The sequence below is a fragment of the Triticum urartu genome, chromosome 1A (genome assembly GCF_056163025.1).
Source record: "Triticum urartu cultivar PI428250 chromosome 1A, HENAU_Tu73, whole genome shotgun sequence".
NCBI classification, from domain to species: domain Eukaryota; kingdom Viridiplantae; phylum Streptophyta; class Magnoliopsida; order Poales; family Poaceae; genus Triticum; species Triticum urartu.
In genome coordinates this window covers 539,037,042-539,054,251 of record NC_141873.1, presented here as the reverse complement: position 1 = coordinate 539,054,251, position 17,210 = coordinate 539,037,042, and the positions used below count along the sequence as shown (strand labels likewise).

The 17,210-nt window shown below is 52.1% G+C and overlaps 3 protein-coding genes across 4 annotated transcripts; all 3 read right to left on the bottom strand.

The window, feature by feature from the left end:
* Positions 1–2,865: 2,865 nt before the first annotated feature.
* LOC125527177 (glucuronoxylan 4-O-methyltransferase-like protein (DUF579)) lies at positions 2,866–4,235 on the bottom strand. Its single transcript, XM_048691737.2, has one exon. The coding sequence runs from the start codon at positions 4,096–4,098 to the stop codon at positions 3,262–3,264; it is 837 nt and encodes a 278-aa protein (XP_048547694.1). The 5' UTR covers positions 4,099–4,235; the 3' UTR covers positions 2,866–3,261.
* A 431-nt stretch (positions 4,236–4,666) lies between these two features.
* On the bottom strand, positions 4,667–6,783 carry LOC125527165 (putative polygalacturonase At1g80170). Its single transcript, XM_048691728.2, has 7 exons — positions 6,492–6,783; positions 6,285–6,416; positions 5,809–6,217; positions 5,640–5,721; positions 5,449–5,557; positions 5,225–5,347; positions 4,667–5,117 (listed from the first exon to the last, which is right to left on the bottom strand). The coding sequence occupies exons 1-7, from the start codon at positions 6,642–6,644 to the stop codon at positions 4,818–4,820; spliced, it is 1,308 nt and encodes a 435-aa protein (XP_048547685.1). The 5' UTR covers positions 6,645–6,783; the 3' UTR covers positions 4,667–4,817.
* A 3,677-nt stretch (positions 6,784–10,460) lies between these two features.
* Positions 10,461–12,792, bottom strand: LOC125537899 (putative polygalacturonase At1g80170). 2 transcript variants are annotated; one of them, XM_048701227.2, is made up of 9 exons: positions 12,509–12,789; positions 12,293–12,427; positions 11,999–12,175; positions 11,883–11,909; positions 11,560–11,767; positions 11,378–11,459; positions 11,191–11,299; positions 10,993–11,112; positions 10,461–10,904 (listed from the first exon to the last, which is right to left on the bottom strand). In XM_048701227.2, exons 1-9 carry the CDS (start codon positions 12,650–12,652, stop codon positions 10,644–10,646), a joined length of 1,263 nt encoding a protein of 420 aa, XP_048557184.1. In that variant the 5' UTR covers positions 12,653–12,789; the 3' UTR covers positions 10,461–10,643. The 2 variants fall into 2 exon arrangements, with proteins under 2 accessions (XP_048557184.1, XP_087385880.1); XM_087529754.1 differs by having other exon boundaries at positions 11,999–12,427; positions 12,509–12,792.
* Between the last annotated feature and the right edge of the window lie 4,418 nt (positions 12,793–17,210).

Genomic DNA, 17,210 nt, shown 5'->3' with positions numbered 1-17,210 from the left:
TAAATTTGAATTCTTTGAAATTTGTGTGAATCACTAGTTTGTGATTAACTTTACTATAAAAATATTTTTTAGAGTGATTCTTTTTTCTGGTACTTAATATTACTGTGTTTTATTATTATATTCAAAAACAGTTTTTGTTATTCTAGTTTCTAACAAAAAAATCTTTATGATAATTCTTTTTGCTATTAAAGTTTCTAACAAAAAAAGATCTTCATGAAAATTCTTTTTGCTTATAATGTTTTGAACAGAAAATACTTTGATAATTTTAGTTGCATAAATTTTATATAATTTTAATTTCAATAATACTACAAATGATTCTTTTTAGTTGCATAAATTTTATCTAATTTAAGTTGCATAAATTTTATTTTTATTGATTCTTTTTAATTGAATCTTTTTCTTATTAGAGTTTTATTAAAGCTTTTTAGTTGATTCTTTTTGCTATTGTAGAATATTTTAGTTTTGTTTGGATTAAAAAAACACCTTTGGTCCCGGTTTCAGACACCAACTGGGACTAGGTGCTTTTGGTTGGCGGGATAGATTTGAGGGATATGGGTATCCCAACCACCTGGTTAGGGATAGCTTCTTTTTCTGTTTGGTTGGGCAGGATGAAGAGTGGTTGAAGATAATCATATATGTGTTTGGTTTGTGGGATGGGTAGTGGATAGAAATTGTGACGAACACACACATTGCATCAAACTGTGACCAGGAACTCTTTACAGAAGTAGCATCAATCTCGTGGGGACACGCTACGAAATATTGTAATCACCATGTACACACGGATGGCTCGGTCAGAAAATCGGCGGACGGAGTCTTCCCGGAGGCAACTCCACACGCTGCCATCCTCACGGCAGACGGTGCGACCCTGCTTTGCGGAGAGGAAAACGGCGCGATGGCACTGCTCCTTCCCTGACCCCGATGCCAGCGTTGACTTCCCCGACTCTCCGAGACCGGCCATGGCACTGCTTCGTCCCGGGCGTCGTCTTCCTCGTGGCGGTGGCCAAGATGCCACGCCAAGCTAACCTGTCGTACCTGGTCGCGGCCGGCCTAGTTCCGGCCGCCGCTCCTAGATCCCCCGCCGCTGCCGCACTCAACGAGAGGAAAAGTGAGGGGAGGTAACGGGCGAGAAGAAAGGCTATCGCACAGAACGAACGGGATGCCCATATCCAGTCGCGGGATATCCTTCAAGCCAAACACATCCTAAACATGATGGGCCAGGAGCAAGGTCCATTGGTCCCGGTTTGTTTCTGGAACCGGGACCAATGGCCTTCGAGGCCCGGTCCGCGTCCTGGCCTCATGAACCGAAACCTATGCCTTCATTGGTCTCGGTTCATGGGTGAACCGGGATTAATGGGCTTTCCTTGCCTGAACCAAAGCCCTATTTTTTACTAGTGTCTTCTACCTCAGTGCATGCATTCAACAGAGTTGAGCATCCCGGGAAACCCTCGTGCTTTGTTCATCTCCAAAGGTCTAAGAGTGTCCTGAGCATTGGATGCTCTCAAATACGGTGGTCCAAACACTTCAAACACTACTAGGAAATTAAAATACACACTTGATGTAAGTGCTCTCTCCCATCGCCACGTGATGATCAATCAAATCTGTAGGAATACCATATGCCATCATGCATAGTGTTGAAGTCACCCTCTAGATAGTGTTGCATCCAAGATCTCCTGCGCAATTCCTCATCTGCATGAAGAATCGATCATTCCCTTTGACGATGTTGACAATGTGGAGAAACAAATCCGAGTCATTCTGAATTGGCATTGAAAGTATCGCTCTGGATACACCGGGTTTGCACAAAAATAATCAAGCATCAGCCTATTGTACCCATATTACCTGCTCCTATGAATCACCTCACGGGCAACGGAAACGCCTTGCTTTGGCTGCTTGTTTTTTCCATGTCGAGCAACATGACCATGGCAATGTCCTCATCTTCATCCCACACATATTCCTCTTCGGAGGAGGAATCATCATACACGGGTAACGAGGAGGATTTGCAACAATTCATCTACACCACACAAATCTATCATCGTGAACAAGTCCTAGGACGCAACAAATGACAGAAAATGAAAGGTAATTACCTTAGAGGAATTCCGCCGAACACCTTGTGGGCACCAAGCTCAGCTTTTGCCGGTGTAGCTCGCCTAGGCCAACACAGTAGGGGTTCAAATGGAGCCTCGGCTTTGCGGTGGTCACACCGATCGAGTGGGAGTCGCCTGGCCGCCAATCTACCTCAGTGGGCGACATTGGTGTGGCGGCGAGAATTTTGATCGACAAAAGGGCAAGGGAGGGTTCGGAATCGGCGGGAACAGGCGCAACATTCCGAGCTTCCACGACAGATGCGGGGTCGTGGCGGACTGTCCCGGCTGACGGGAACGAGCAAAGGGGTGGCGTCGACAGCAGCGAGAATCGACCGGTGCCGAGGTGAGGTAGGAAGGGTCGGTGGTGGGAAAGTTTCAGACCAGACATTTGGGGCTTCCATGGTTGTGGTTTTGATTTTTTGTCGGCTGCTAGTGGTGACCCAAATATACCATTTCTATACCATTTTTTTGGTTAGGAAAAAAAATTGGTTGGTATGCATGTATTGGTCTTCTTTTGTAGCCTTTGTTTTTTGCTCCAAAAGAATAAAAAGCTAATCTCTCCGTCCCAAAATAAGCGTATTAAGGGAATAGTTTTTTTCTCATGTGAGATTTCTGTCTCTTGTTGGTGATGTTCTAATAGTGCTCTCAAAAAATATAGTGCTACCTTGAGTAAGCAGAGAAAATGTGTGCTCTTGAAAAACAGATACTCTTTTCGTAAGGAAATATAAAAGCGTTTAGATCACTAAGGAGTACTTTCTTCGTTTAGTTATCTAAACACTCTTATATTAATTTAGAAAGGGAGTATACGAGAACCACAATTTGCATTTTGGCATGATGTTGTGATTTCACTCGGCGCAACTGCTAGTACCTAAACTACACCTAGGGGTAGGACACAAGAAAATTTGTATCTCACGAAAAACATGCGAATTTTTAGATTGGAGGCAATCTCATGCCTCTTCTGTTGCTGTATCACATTACAAGATCACACACAGTCAGACATGGCCACGGGCGAAATGGTTGCAGCAGCTTCACCAATCTGCATTTTCTTCGCCATCAAGATTTTCAGTCTCTCCGTGCAGCACTCCGGTGGCCATGGTCGGGGCCTGCCGCTGGACGAAGTCCTCCTTGCCGACATGCCGTGCCCACCACGGCACCACCGGCGATCTTACTCCGCTTGCTCAGGTTACAAGATCTGGACCGGAGCAGTCGAGCAGAACGCGTCCGGCGGCCCGCCGGCGGCGACACGGAAGTGCCAGAGGCGCCCCTTGGCGGCGACGAGGTTGTCCTCGCACAGGTACTCCCTGGCGTACCACCGCTCCACCGTCCGGTTCATGTCGTGCACCGCCACGTCCACCGCGCCGCCCCCCGCCGCGCGCGCGAGCGCGGCCGCGGTGTATATGGCGCCCATCCGCCCCGGCTCCCCGGGCCCGGCCCCGCTCGGCCCGTCGACGACGACCACGTCCCACCGCGCGTCGAGCACCTCCCGCGGCAGTGAGGTCAGCGCCAGCCGGCAGCCGGACTTGCGCACCGTCCCCGTCGGCCGCCCGCACACCGGGCTCGCCCGCGCGCGCCGCAGCAGCGCCCACGCCTCCCCGGCCGGGTCGGGGTAGCTGGCCCGGTGGACGGCCGCCGAGCCGGGGCCGGGGCCGCGCCCCGCGAGCACGCGCCGCGCGCTGGCCGCGTCCTCGGCGCTGTCGGTGACGAAGGCGGTGGCGGCGCCCTGCCCGGAGTTGACCGCGGCGAGCGCGAGGAGCTGCGGCGAGAGGCCGAACACGAGCAGCCCGCACGGCGCGCGCGCGGCCACGACGGAGCGGAGCAGCGCGAACTCCTTGGCGTTCAGGCCGTCCCTGGCGGCCGTGCCGTTGCCGTTGCCGGACCCGCCGGCGTCCCAGGCGGAGCGGCCGGGGCGCGCGGGGGACGACGATGCGGAGTGGGTGAGGAGCAGCAGCTTGATGAAGGAGAGCGTGGAGAAGACGATGAGGATGGTGGTCAGCAGCTGCTTCGGCGACATCATCGCCATGTTTCTTGCTGCTGCTGCTGCTCAATCTCTTCTCGATCTGGTCTTCCTCCTTCAAGTAGATCTCATCTGCATCTGCAGCTCTGAATTCTCCTTCTTTTCTGAAAAATATTTGCTCCCAAATCTGAATCTGGTGTGTGGCTTTGGTCTAACCTCTGCTGATCGCTGTCCGGCTGGTGGGGATTGACTTTATTTCGCGCTGGCTGTTTGCCTCGCTGCTGACTCCGTGTCACTTTCCGCAAGGTGGTTGTGCTGCTGTTGAGTTCTTCAGTGAAACTATGATAATACTACCTTACTTCTACTATTTGTTTTAAGTTAAAGTTTGAAATTTTTGACTAAATTTATCCAAAAGAGCAGTAGTATATACGACATCAAATTGGTATATTATGAAACTACATTTCAAAACAAATCCAGTTATAGTAATTTAGTGCCATAAATGCTGCTACTTTTTCCTATAAATTTGATCAAAATTTTAAAACTTCAACTTTGGACAAAAGCTAGATGTACACTTATTGGTGGATGCAGGAAGTATACTGTTGTGTTACCTTTGGTAGGACAAGTGGACAACTCGTGGATATTATCATATTGTTGTCCTGTCTTGGAAATTATGCTTGGCTTTGAAGGCATGTTCATTTATATCTCAAACAAAAAATGATTTATTTCATGAATCCACACACACTGCATACAAGCTCGCACTACAAGATCAAATTCTAGGAACAGTTTCACCAATCAGCAGCATCTTCTTCGTCTTGAGCGTCTCCGGCGGTCGGGGCTTGCAGCTGCACGAAGTCCTCCTTGCCGAGGCACGACTCCGGGAGGACGTCCCCGACGTGCTTCCCGAACGCCTGGTGGCAGAACGCGGACGTGCTGCCCCCGCCGGCCGTCGTCAGGTTCACCCCGTCCAGATACAGGCGCCTGCACGGCATGGCGTCGCTGCACGCGAACGTCACCGCCTGCTCCGTCGCCGACGTGCCGGTGATGTCGATGTAGTTGATGTTCTCCACCGCCACCGCGCTCCCGTTCTGCACCACAATACCAAACAAGTTCAGAGATGTGCACGGTGTTCTGCTGCTAGGCAGTGAAACGCGTCATCGGATTCAGTCAAGACGGCCGGCGAGCTCAGCCGTACCGGGGCGCCGCAGCGAGTTCCCCGGTTGGAGGCGGAGTAGTGCTGGTCGATGACGATGGGGTTGGCCACGTTCCTCATCATGATCTGCGCGAACTTCACCTTGCGCGCGAACCCGCAGCCGTCCTGAATGACGACCAAGAACATCACACAAAAATGTCACCATGTCACACGGCCATTCTTGGTTCGGATGAGAATTTTGGCTATTGGTTTGTGCTTTGTACTACCTCGTAAGTCTTGACGCGGACGCCGTTCTTGGTGTTGGAGATGAACATGGTGTCCGTCTTGATCTTCTCTATCTTGTGATTACTCTGGTTCTCGCCCAAGCCCCCAATGCTGACATGACGAAGAAGAAGATGACACATTCAGCTTAAGATTAGGTGAAAATTCTAGTATTTGCAAAGAGATGACACATTACCTGATGCCGAGGCCAGGCCCGCAGGAGATGGCTCTGAGCCGGACATCCGAGCAATTGCCCACAATCGACACGCAGTCGCCACCTAAAAATGACACTCAAAATATAAACACCAGCAGAGTTCGCCTGTCAGAGAAAATTTCAGTTCAGATACAGAACCAGAGCGACGTACCGACGGAGAAGAGATCATCCTTGATGTGGACGTTGGTGGAGCTGACGACGAGGACGCCGGCGGTGCCGGGGCTGTACTCCGGCGAGGTGACCCGGAGGTAGTTGGCCTCGACGTTGTAGCAGCGGGTGAAGACGAGGTGCTGCCGCTGGCTGTTCTGCAGCGTGAGGCCCTTGACGCTCACGTCCTGGCAGTCCTCGAAGTGGAGCGCCATGGGGGCGACCTGGTGCTGGCGGTACGAGGTGCAGTTCTCGTCCTCGCAAGCCCCCGCCCACCACTGCTGGCCCCGGCCGTCGACGATGCCGCCGCCGCTGAGCGACAGGTCCCCCACGCCGGAGAAGTGGAGCCACCGGCCCTGGTCCCCGTCCGCCCACTCCTCCGGGCTCTCCGGCGCGATGATGTTCCCGGAAATCTGACGAGGCGCGAATTAGCTAGAGTGTACTGTGACAGTGACAGAGGAAGTGGGGACAAAAGTGTACCATGAGGTTGATCTCGCCGCGGCAGGGGCCGGCGAGCGTGACGGGCCAGATCTGGTAGGACTTGCCGGCGGGGACGTTGAGGTAGGTGTTGCCGCCGGTGGCGCACGCCGCCTCCCACGCGTCGACGAATGCCTGGAGAAAACAAAGGGAGAGTCAACGGAATGCGGCCGTGCCGCCGGAGATGGCTCTGGCGACATTGCTGCGCACCTGCGTGTCGTTGGCAATGCCGTCCCCGACGGCGCCGAAGTCGTCGAGCGAGAGCAGGACGCGGGCCTCGGCGGCGCCCGGCAGCAGGAGGGCGACGGCGCCGGCGATTGCCGCGAGCAGGAGCCGCGCCCTTGGCCTTGCAGGGAGCGCCATGCTGCACGCGCGCACTCACGAGCTCAGTCACGCTGCTGCTGCTCAGTGACGGAAGCTGATTTGGCGCGAGTTGAGTTGGGTGAGTGGGGGGCAACGGCAGGGCGGGTGGAGGATAAGGGCGCGCGGGAGAACGAACGGACACGTGGGCGCCAAGGCCAGGCCAAGCACGGCGCTGCACGATCGAGTCGAGTGCAGAACGAAACATGATCCGGATCTGCGGGAGGGGTCGTCCCTCGCCGCTGCACCTGCGATCGCCGGACGATCAGCCCGGGCCTGAATCACGTGCTGGTACACTACACGGTCAGCCGGGGCTTCTTCTCCCCGGCGATCTGTTTGACTTTGTGCATCGACGATCTTGGCATTCATTTTTTGCAGCTGGATACTCAACTTGGGCATCATGATCCACGAATCATGCAATGTGCTCTTTATTTTTAGAGTAAATTCTATTGTTTTTTACCCCAAAAACTGATCTTTGTGACATATATTACCCATTTTTCAAAAAATTCTTGCCACATTTTACACCGATACCGCAACTTTCCCCATTTTGTGTTGTTTTCAAGCTGTTTTTTTTTGGAGTCGAACTGGTTAATGGCCGACCCGGACAAAACCAGTTGCCGCACTAGCTGCGCACCTGGTCTAGCCGTACCATGCGGCAGTACCGGAGCTACATCAGAATGACTGGGCGGGCCAGTTTGAAAAGAGCCCAAGGTTTTTTTCCTCTATGGCCCATTTCTGCCTAAAGGCAAGCTCTCTTTGCGCCCTTTTCCCTCTTCAACTCATTGCTCCACTCGCACCCCCCGGGCTTTCTTTCCTTTCACGATGGTGTTTTGCAACCAAGGAGATCAAGTCAACGGAGCACTCGCTGGAGGAGTCAACGGGGCCGCCGTCCAGATGGTATGCTCTGCTCCTTCTTCTCCATCTCCTCTATCAGAAGATATATGCAGTGCTCTATTATGGAGGACAAAAACGATGGCAGTGCTCGTTGATCCATCTTCTTTACTCTCTTACTTGGTTTGTTTGCTTCTCCGGTCTGCTGTTGTGGATAGGGCAGTGTTGGTTAGAAGGGTTTTCTGCGGATGTACTACTCTTCCTTATAAGGTTTGGTGAAAAAAACAAAGATCTTTTTTCTAAAGATGTTAAATCTTCGAAAAAGATAGGTCTTTGATGATTTATTCTTGTGTTTTCTATTGGATTAGATATGTGTTGAATGCATCTTTGCATAAAAGAGAAGTATTTAAGAGAGGTCAAAGTTAGGGTTTATGGTTTTAGCATAGAAGAGGCTCGGTGAAGAGATGAAGATAGGGTTTTGATGGATTTATGTGAGTCTAGTGACGATTGGGCTAAAAGAGAAGAATTTAGAAGAGATCAAGAGAATATAGGGTTTTAGCAGTAAAAGTTCTTATTCGGGTCAAAGTTCAGTTATAGATGTCATAATAAATCAGTTCTACGTGTCAAAGTTCAGTTACAAGTGTCATAAAAATTTAGTAATATGTGTCAAAGTTCAGTTATAGATAAAAATCAGTTACATTTGCACTAAATTGTTCTTGATTTTGTCTGTTTCAGATTGAAAGCATGTGGCTGCTTAGGTTCACTGTGCACGGAAAAAGTGCTTCTCAACATTACAACCCTAGGCATGGCTTAGGGACTCAATTACCTATGATAGCTTGAAGGAACAATTGTTGGAGTGGGGGTTATGCAGAAATACATTTTTTTTCTCAAAGGTTTGGTCAAGTGGGAGGATGACCATGGTTGAACTAACAAATGATGCTACGATCCAAAAGATGCTTAAAGAAGACCAACCATTGCATATGATTGCTTTGCATTGTTATAGGAGACCTGTTTGGTATGTAGAGCCACCTCCAATGTTTTTCCTGCTCCTGGTCCAATTGTTGATGTTACCGCTCCTGCTCCTGCTCCATTTGCTCTTGTTCCGAAGGAGGTTGCTGATGGGCGGGCTAGGGCGGCGAGTGGCAACAAAGTTCATGGTGACCGACAGAGTGGCGGCGGCAGTGACCGATGGTCGGAATCGGGCGACGCAGAGGCGGGTGAGGCGGTGCGGTGACGTGGAAGTTCACACAAACGGTTGGGTTCCTGATACAACCGTTTTTCTTTTTGGCAGTTGTCAGTGCTGCTACAAATGTACCCCTCCCTTTCGATTTATAGGGGTCAATTGAGAAATCTCACCAACCAACATAGATGGTGAGTGGTAGCATAAGAGGGTGCTTGGATACGTTTTAGTCCCATGACTAAAAGTAGTGGGACTAAAACTTGCTAGCCTCACCCATGCTTGGATCCAAATACTAAAGAGACTAAAATCAAGTTATTGAGCATTTATTATCCTCCAAACCCTCCAATCCAAAACTCGCATGTGTTCAAGGAGAGGAATTAAATGAGGAGAGAGATGGCTAATACATATTTTAGTAGGAGGGTGCTTGGATACGTTTTAGTCCCATGACTAAAAGTAGTAGTACTAAAACTTGCTAGCCTCACCCATGCTTGGATCCAAATACTAAAGAGACTAAAATCAAGTTATTGAGCATTTATTATCCTCCAAACCCTCCAATTCAGAACTCGCATGTGTTAAAGGAGAGACATGAAATGAGGAGAGAGAGGGCTAATACATATTTTAGTAGGTTTCATATGACTAAATTTTTTTAGCCTCAAGACTAGTCCTAGCCTCTCTTTAGTCAGGGGTGCTTGGAACTTTAGCCTCTAAAAGAGACTATTTTTAGTCAGACTAAAAATAGTCCCTTGGATCCAAGCATGCGCTAATTTTTGTAGCTTGCAAAAGTACTCAATTAATGCGGTTGTTTTCCTAAAAAAATTGTATTAACCAATGCATTAATTGCAATGCATGCATGTGTGACTAATAAATGGCTAAGAGCTTTTACGTGCATCGTGAGTTTTCTTTTTAATCTTACATGCAACGATTTAATGCACCTCAAAAATCTGAATATGTGATGAGACACAATAAAATTGTGACTTATAAAATGGGAAAACAATTCTTTTGAGATAAGCCCTATAAACCGAAAGGAGGGTACATCACTTCTGGCAAAATTTAGGGCATTTGCAAAAAGATATTAAATTAGGCACTATGGGGCATCTGTTGAAGTTTTTTTTCCAAAAGGCCCAGAAGCAGTTTTTTTGGCACGGCCAATGGTGTTAGGACATCTACAACCGGATATACCAAATTCATCCTACTATACATCCATGGAAGGCCCGACCATATCCATGGATAATGACTGGTCACCCTCATATGGCCACGTCCACAACATGATTCTTCGAAGGCTGCGGACAGTGACCGGTCATCCCTCAAAGCTATCCATGCAATGTACGTAAGAAACTGTCTCTATTCATCATCATACGGCTACAGATGAACTGATGAACAACACAGTTAAAACGAAATAACATACGAACATATAAACACAGTCCATCGGACCCAAAGTCCCAGTTCATCGTCGTTAACATAGTTATTAAAAACTAAACTAAACTAACTTTCCCAGTTCATCATCATCACCACTTCCGTGCCGGTTCCTTGCCTTTGCGGTCGCCGGTGCGGCTGTAGCTTTCCATGTAGGCGTCGGCGACGAGAGAGGCGGAGTCGTCGGAGTCGGAGCTGTCGTCAAAGGAGATGATGCCGGCCGGTGGACGGACCACACGCTGCTGCTCCTTCGCCATCCTGGTTGCCTTGGCTTTGACCGCCGCATCCGCGGGTCAGTCAGCAACATTCTACGACGAGGTATGTGCCGATCGGTGCGGACGAAAATTGCTACGAGCACATTTTTTGTACGTACAGGAAAATACAACACGCCTGAATACGTACGGCGGTACGGGAGTACAGTACATCACAATATAATACTGGCACAATACATGGCGGGATTATTCGTAGAACTGCCGGCTACTCTACTAGGTACTACCATATCATGGCACTACTGCCGCCACTCTCTGCATGCCGGAGCATCACAGCCGAGACCAAGAACCCGGCCGAGACCTCACGGCTCACTCCTCCTCGTCGCCAGCGGCCCCCCTGGTTCCGGCGAGGCAGGACTCCGGGACGACGACGCCGGCGGCCTTCCCGGACGCGCTGCGGCAGTAGGCGGAGGCGCCGCGGCCGCTGAGGCGCTTCAGGTTCACGTCCTTGAGCGACACCTGCCTGCACGGCACGACGTCGCTGCACGAGAAGGTCACCGCCCGCTTCGACGCCGACGTGCCGGCGATGTTCACGTAGTCGATCTTCTCCACCGCCACCGTCCTCGTCGCCTGCATGCATGCGCCCAAGAACAAGAAGCAGACCAGAGTTTCAGGCATCGATCGGCGTGTTTGTTAGTCCGGCAAGCGGAGATCGTACCGCGGTCGATCCGCAGGGTGTGGGGTGCTCGGAGCGGTACTGGTCGATGATGATGGGGTCGGAGACGTTCTTCATCACCACGTTGGCGAACTTCACCTTGCGCGCGTAGCCGCAGCCATCCTGATGGAGACAACACAAGTTCATGATGAGCTCCTTGCAGTAGTTCATGATGAGCTACTGCTAGATCGATCTTACTACCTGCCAGGTCTTGATGAGGAGGCCGTTGGAGGTGTTGGCGATGAACATGGTGTCCACCTCGATCTTTTCGAGCCTGTCAGCCACCGGGGTCTCGCCTATGCTCCCAATACTGACAGATCCAACACATGAGCAATGAGCAGACAAGCATTTACCAATGGAGTAGCTGATGAGGCAGCTAAGAAGCTACCTGATGCCATTGCCAGGTCCGCAGGAGACGTATCTGAGGCGGACGTCGGTGCAATTGCCGACCATGGACACGCAAGCGCCGCCTGAAAATAAGAGATTCAGTTAGCCAGGAGCACTGTAACTGAGGAAGGAAACCCCTTTCTTCTTCAGATGCAGACTGCCATTGACGGATCGAACACACACCTGTGGCGATGTGGACATCGTTGACGTGGACGCTGATGGAGTTGACGAGGTGGATGCCGTCGGTGCCCGGGCTGCTCTCCGGCGAGGCCACCCTGAGGAAGCTGGCCTTGGCGTTGGAGCAGCGGGTGAAGGTCAGGTGGTGCTGCTGCCCGTTCTGCAGCGTCACGCCCTGCACCCGCACCCCATGACACTCCTCGAAGTGAAGCGCCTGCGTGCATGCAGAGAACACGAGCCATTTTTCTTCAAACATGAAACGAGGTAGATGGAAAAATGGCAGGGAAATGATGAGCAAACATCAAAGTGAAGGTGACAGAGGAGTTCACCTTGGGAGCATCCGGGGCCGTGCAATGCTGCAGAGAAACAATCGGAGTAAAACAAATCAGTCCTCAGTTGTGTGATAGTGATGCGCACAATCATACAGTGATGAAACAAATCATACCTTGTCGTTGCGGTGCCTCCCCTTGCAGGCCTGCGCCCACCACTCCTGCCCGCGGCCGTCGATGACGCCGCCGCCGCTCACCGTCAGGTCCTGCACCTGGAAGAAGTGCAGCCACTTGCCGCCGTCGCGCCGCTCCCAGTCCTCCGGGCTGTCCGGCGCGATGATGTTCCCGGAGACCTGTCCCGCCGGGCAGGGGCACAAACCAAGACTCGATGAGCGAAGACGCGCAGGTGCGTGCATGCCGGACGAGAGAAGCGCACGCGGCGGCAGGCAGGCAGGAAGGAAGGAGCGTACGAAGATCATGATCTCGTCCCTGCAGGGCCCGGCGAGCGTCACCGGCCAGATCTGGTACGACCTGCCGGCGGGCACGTGGATGACCACGTGGTCGTTGGTGCTGGCGCAGGCCGCCGTCCATGCGTCCACCAGGGCCTGGACAGCAGAGCCAAACAGACAGTGTCATGTTTGAGGAGCAAGGTGGAGGCATACTGTCGCATGCACGCACGTACGTACCTGCGTGTCGTCGGCGATGCCGTCGCCGACGGCGCCGAAGTCGTCGAGCGAGAGGAGGATGCGGGCCTCGGCGACGGCCGGCAGGAGGAGCGCGACGGCGCCGGCGAGGACCGCGAGGCGGAGCAGAGCCATCGCCGTCGCCATGTACCCTGCGCGTTGTAGCCCGCGCTAGTGGTTGCTGCTGCTGCTGCGAGTCACGGACCGGAGGAGCATTTGACGAGGCGCGGCGCGGCGAGAGGACGGGCGGCGGGGGCCATGCCGAGGACGGGGGCGCAGGCGCTCGCTGCCCGCTTTTCAGGTGCCTGGCCGGGGACGGGGTGACACGGAGCATCAAGCATCGGCACAGCGGGTTCACGTGGGCGGATGGACGTGACCTGACCAGCCGCGTCTGTACGTGCCAAACTGTGGCGTTGCGCTTGCGTCCGAGGGAGCTGTACGAGAGCTGCAGGAGGCGCGTGCGTACGACTGGGTTATTCTCGTGGCAAACGATCGGATATTTCCGATATGGCGTGGCTAGGTCTCAGTCCACTGAGATTTAACAAAGTTTCAATCAACTGACATACTTCTTTCATCCGAAAGTATTTATTATCAAAATGGATAAAGAAAAAATGTATCTATAATTAAAATATATCTAAATACATCTTTTTTTATTTATTTTGATTGATGACAAGTATTTTCAGACGAAAAAAGTATCATATAAAAAAAAAAATCTGAAAAGAAAATTTTGCACGGATCTCAATGCATGATCTAACGAATATAGCATCGACTGAGATATAACGAAGTTTGGATCAGCAGTGCGCCCAACACGCCGACTCATTTCATATCCGCACTCAACTTAAAAAAAGACCCGCGACCGATCATGCCAGCGGCCATGACTCATGCCGGCACCATGCCAGCGCCAGCATACAATGCCGCCTTCAAAAAATATCACCATAGTTCGTGTTGGCGCACTCGCCAGCCGGCCGACACACATGCCGTGTTGGCGCACTCGCCAGCCGGCCGACACACATGCCAGTACACAAAAAGGGTGGGACATGGGTTCGACTACGCCATCGCGGCCCCGTGGTTATGCCAGCACACAGGTCGGCATACAAAAAGGAAGGCGCTCGCGACCACGGGATCACTCGTCGGTGAACTTGAGCGTGTCGGCCTGCATCTTCTTGAACCATGGCCTCTTCCTTGGTGACACGGTGTTGAGATCCACCTTCATGATCTCCACCCCGGTCACCATCCGAGGAAACGCCGATGAGCCAGTGCTGGCCGCGGCGACGGCGGCGTTGACGAGGCCATGCTGGCCAGGGTTTAACCCTAGCATGTAGAGCGCCTCTGAGGGAGTCCTGGATTAGGGGGTCTCCGGATAGCCAGACTATATCCTTTGGCCGGACTGTTGGACTATGAAGATACGAGATTGAAGACTTCGACCCGTGTCCGGATGTGACTCTAATTGGCGTGGAAGGCAAGCTAGGCACTATGGATATGTATATCTCCTCCTTTGTAACCGACCTTGTGTAACCCTAGCCCCCTCCGGTGTCTATATAAACCGGAGGGTTTTAATCCGTAGGACAACATATAATCATACCATAGGCTAGCTTCTAGGGTTTAGCCTCTTCAATCTCGTGGTAGGTCAACTCTTGTACTACTCATATTATCAAGAATAAATCAAGCAGGACGTAGGGTTTTACCTCCATCAAGAGGGCCCGAAACTGGGTAAAACATCGTGTCCCCTGCCTCCTGTTACCATCCGCCTTAGACGCACAGTTCGGGACCCCCTACCCGAGATCCGCCAGTTTTGACACCGACATTGGTGCTTTCATTGGGAGTTCCTCTGTGTCATCATCATTAGGCTTGATGGCTCCTTCAATCATCGATAGCGATGCAGTTCAGGGTGAGACTTTTCTCCCCGGACAGATCTTTGTATTCGGCGGCTTCGCACTATGGGCCAACTCGCTTGGCCATCTGGAGCAGATCGAAAGTTACGCCCCTGGCCACCAGGTCAGGTTTGGAAGCTTAAACTACACAGCCGATATCCGCGGAGACTTGATCTTCAACGGATTCGAGCCCCTGCTGAATGCGCCACACAGTCACGATGAGCACGATCTAGCTCTACCATCGGACAGTGTTCAGGAGATCAGACCGGCAACTGCTCCGACCCTCAATTCGGAGCCAATTACGCCATCCGTGGACGGGTGGATAGACCCCGCCACGGAGGCCGTATTCTCAGCGGCGATCGAGCCGAGTATCGACCTTACCCTTCACGAGAGCCGTGATGCCAAGCTGTCGGATCCTTCCCTGGCCATGGACTCCGAACCGCCTGCGCCCATGCCTATCGAATCCGACTGGGCGCCGATCATGGAGTTTACCTCCGCGGATATTTTTCAGCACTCGCCCTTTGACGACATACTGAACTCATTAAGGTCTCTTTCCTTGTTAGGAGAGTCCTGGCCGAACTATGTCCGACAGGATTGGGATGCGGATGACGAAGAAATTCGCCGCCCACCCACCAGCCACTTAGTAGCCACTGTCGACGACTTGACCGACATGCTCGACTTCGATTCCGAAGACATCGACGGCATGGACGACGATGCAGGAGACGAACAAGAACCACTGCCCACAGGGCACTGGACAGCCACCTCATCATATGACATATATATGGTGGACACACCCAAAGAAGGCAATGACGACGAGACAGCAGAGGATGACCCCTCCAAGAAGCAACCTAAGCGCCGGCGTCAGCGGCGCCGCTCTAAGTCCCGCCAAGGCAAAATCGGTGATACCGGCACAGGAGATAATAGCACTCCGGACAGTGCCGAAGATAACAACAATCCCCTCCAGCAAGATGTAGAGCAGGAGGATGGAGAAGCCAGCCCTCCCGAGAGAGTGGCAGATGGAGAGGCGGAGGATGATAATTACATGCCTCCCTCCGAAGATGAGGCAAGCCTAGACGACGACGAATTCGTCGTGCCTGAGTATCCCGTCGAACAAGAGTGCTTTAAGCGCCGGCTTATAGCCACGGCAAATAGCCTTAAGAAAAAGCAACAGCAGCTTCAATCTGATCAAGATTTGCTAGCTTACAGATGGACTGAAGTCCTTGCGGCCGAGGAATATAAACTCGAATACCCCTCCAAGAGTTACCCAAAGTGCAGGTTGCTACCCCGACTGGAGGAGGAAGCACGAAAACCTACATCTCCAGCGTATGACGCGGCTGATCGGCCACCCCGTGGCCGCGACAAAGAGGCATTTCAGCCAAAAGCTCAGCCCGCACCCCGACGCCATTCAAATAAAAATGTCAAGGCATGGGGAAATACGCGAGACCTGCGAGACGTATTGGAGGACAAAGCAAAACACGCAATATCGATCTATGGATCACGAGGGCGCGCCACCTTGCGAGACGATAACCGTCACGCCGGATACAGTAAAAGTAAATCCGCCCGGGCCGAACACAGCGGACAAGACTCATTTGAGCTGCGTCGCGACATAGCCCAGTACAGAGGCGCCGCACACCCTCTATGCTTCACAGACGGAGTAATGGATCACCAGATCCCAGAGGGTTTCAAACCCGTAAATATCGAATCATACGACGGCATAACAGATCTGCGGTATGGATCGAGGACTTCCTCCTGCACATCCACATGGCCCACGGTGACGATCTACACGCCATCAAATACCTCCCACTTAAACTCAAAGGACCAGCTCGGCATTGACTCAACAGCCTGCCAGCAGAATCCATTGGCTGTTGGGAAGATCTGGAAGCCGCATTCCTCGACAACTTTCAGGGTACTTATGTGTGACCACCAGATGCCGATGACTTGAGCCACATAATTCAGCAGTCAGAGGAATTGGCCAGGCAATTCTGGACACGGTTCCTGACAAAGAAAAATCAAATCGTCGACTGTTCAGATGCAGAGGCCCTAGCAGCTTTTAAGCACAACATCCGCGACGAGTGGCTCGCGCGGCACCTTGGCCAGGAAAAGCCGAAATCTATGGCAGCCCTCACGACACTCATGACCCGCTTTTGCGCGGGAGAAGACAGCTGGCTGGCTCGCAGCAATAATATATCAAAGAACCATGGTACTTCGGATACTAAGGATGGCAATGGCAGGTCACGTCGCAACAAACACAAGCGCCGCATCAACAGCGACAATACCGAGAATACGACAGTCAATGCCGGATTCAAAGGCTCTAAACCCGGTCAGCAGAAAAAGCCATTCAAAAGAAGCACTCCGGGCCCGTCCAGTTTGGACCGTATACTCGATCGCTCGTGTCAAATACACGGCACCCCCGACAAGCCAGCCAACCACACCAACAGGGATTGTTGGGTATTCAAGCAGGCCGGCAAGTTAAATGCCAAAAATAAAGATAAGGGGTCACATAGCGATGACGAGGAGGAGCCCCGGCAGCCGAACACCGGAGGACAGAAGAGGTTCCCCCCACAAGTGCAGACGGTGAACATGATATACGCAACCCACATCCCCAAGAGGGAGCGGAAGCATGCGCTAAGGGACGTATACGTGTTGGAGCCAGTCGCCCCAAAGTTCAACCCATGGTCCTCCTGTCCGATCACCTTCGATCGCAGGGACCACCCCACTAGTATCCGTCATGGCGGATTCGCCGCACTGGTCCTAAACCCAATCATTGACGTATTTCACCTCACTCGAGTCCTTATGGACGGTGGCAGCAGCCTGAACCCGCTTTATCAGGACAC

Coding starts and splice junctions, on each gene's coding strand:
- LOC125527165 (XM_048691728.2), bottom strand. CDS start 6,644: ATGGCGCTCCCTGCAAGGCCAAGGGCGCGGCTCCTGCTCGCGGCAATC. Junction 5,722..5,808: donor GGATGATCTCTTCTCCGTCG/GTACGTCGCTCT, acceptor TGTCATTTTTAG/GTGGCGACTGCGTGTCGATT. Junction 5,118..5,224: donor GAACTCGCTGCGGCGCCCCG/GTACGGCTGAGC, acceptor ATTGTGGTGCAG/AACGGGAGCGCGGTGGCGGT.
- LOC125527177 (XM_048691737.2), bottom strand. CDS start 4,098: ATGGCGATGATGTCGCCGAAGCAGCTGCTGACCACCATCCTCATCGTC.
- LOC125537899 (XM_087529754.1), bottom strand. CDS start 12,652: ATGGCGACGGCGATGGCTCTGCTCCGCCTCGCGGTCCTCGCCGGCGCC. Junction 11,910..11,998: donor GGAGGCACCGCAACGACAAG/GTATGATTTGTT, acceptor GTTTCTCTGCAG/CATTGCACGGCCCCGGATGC. Junction 11,768..11,882: donor CGGCCCCGGATGCTCCCAAG/GTGAACTCCTCT, acceptor GCATGCACGCAG/GCGCTTCACTTCGAGGAGTG.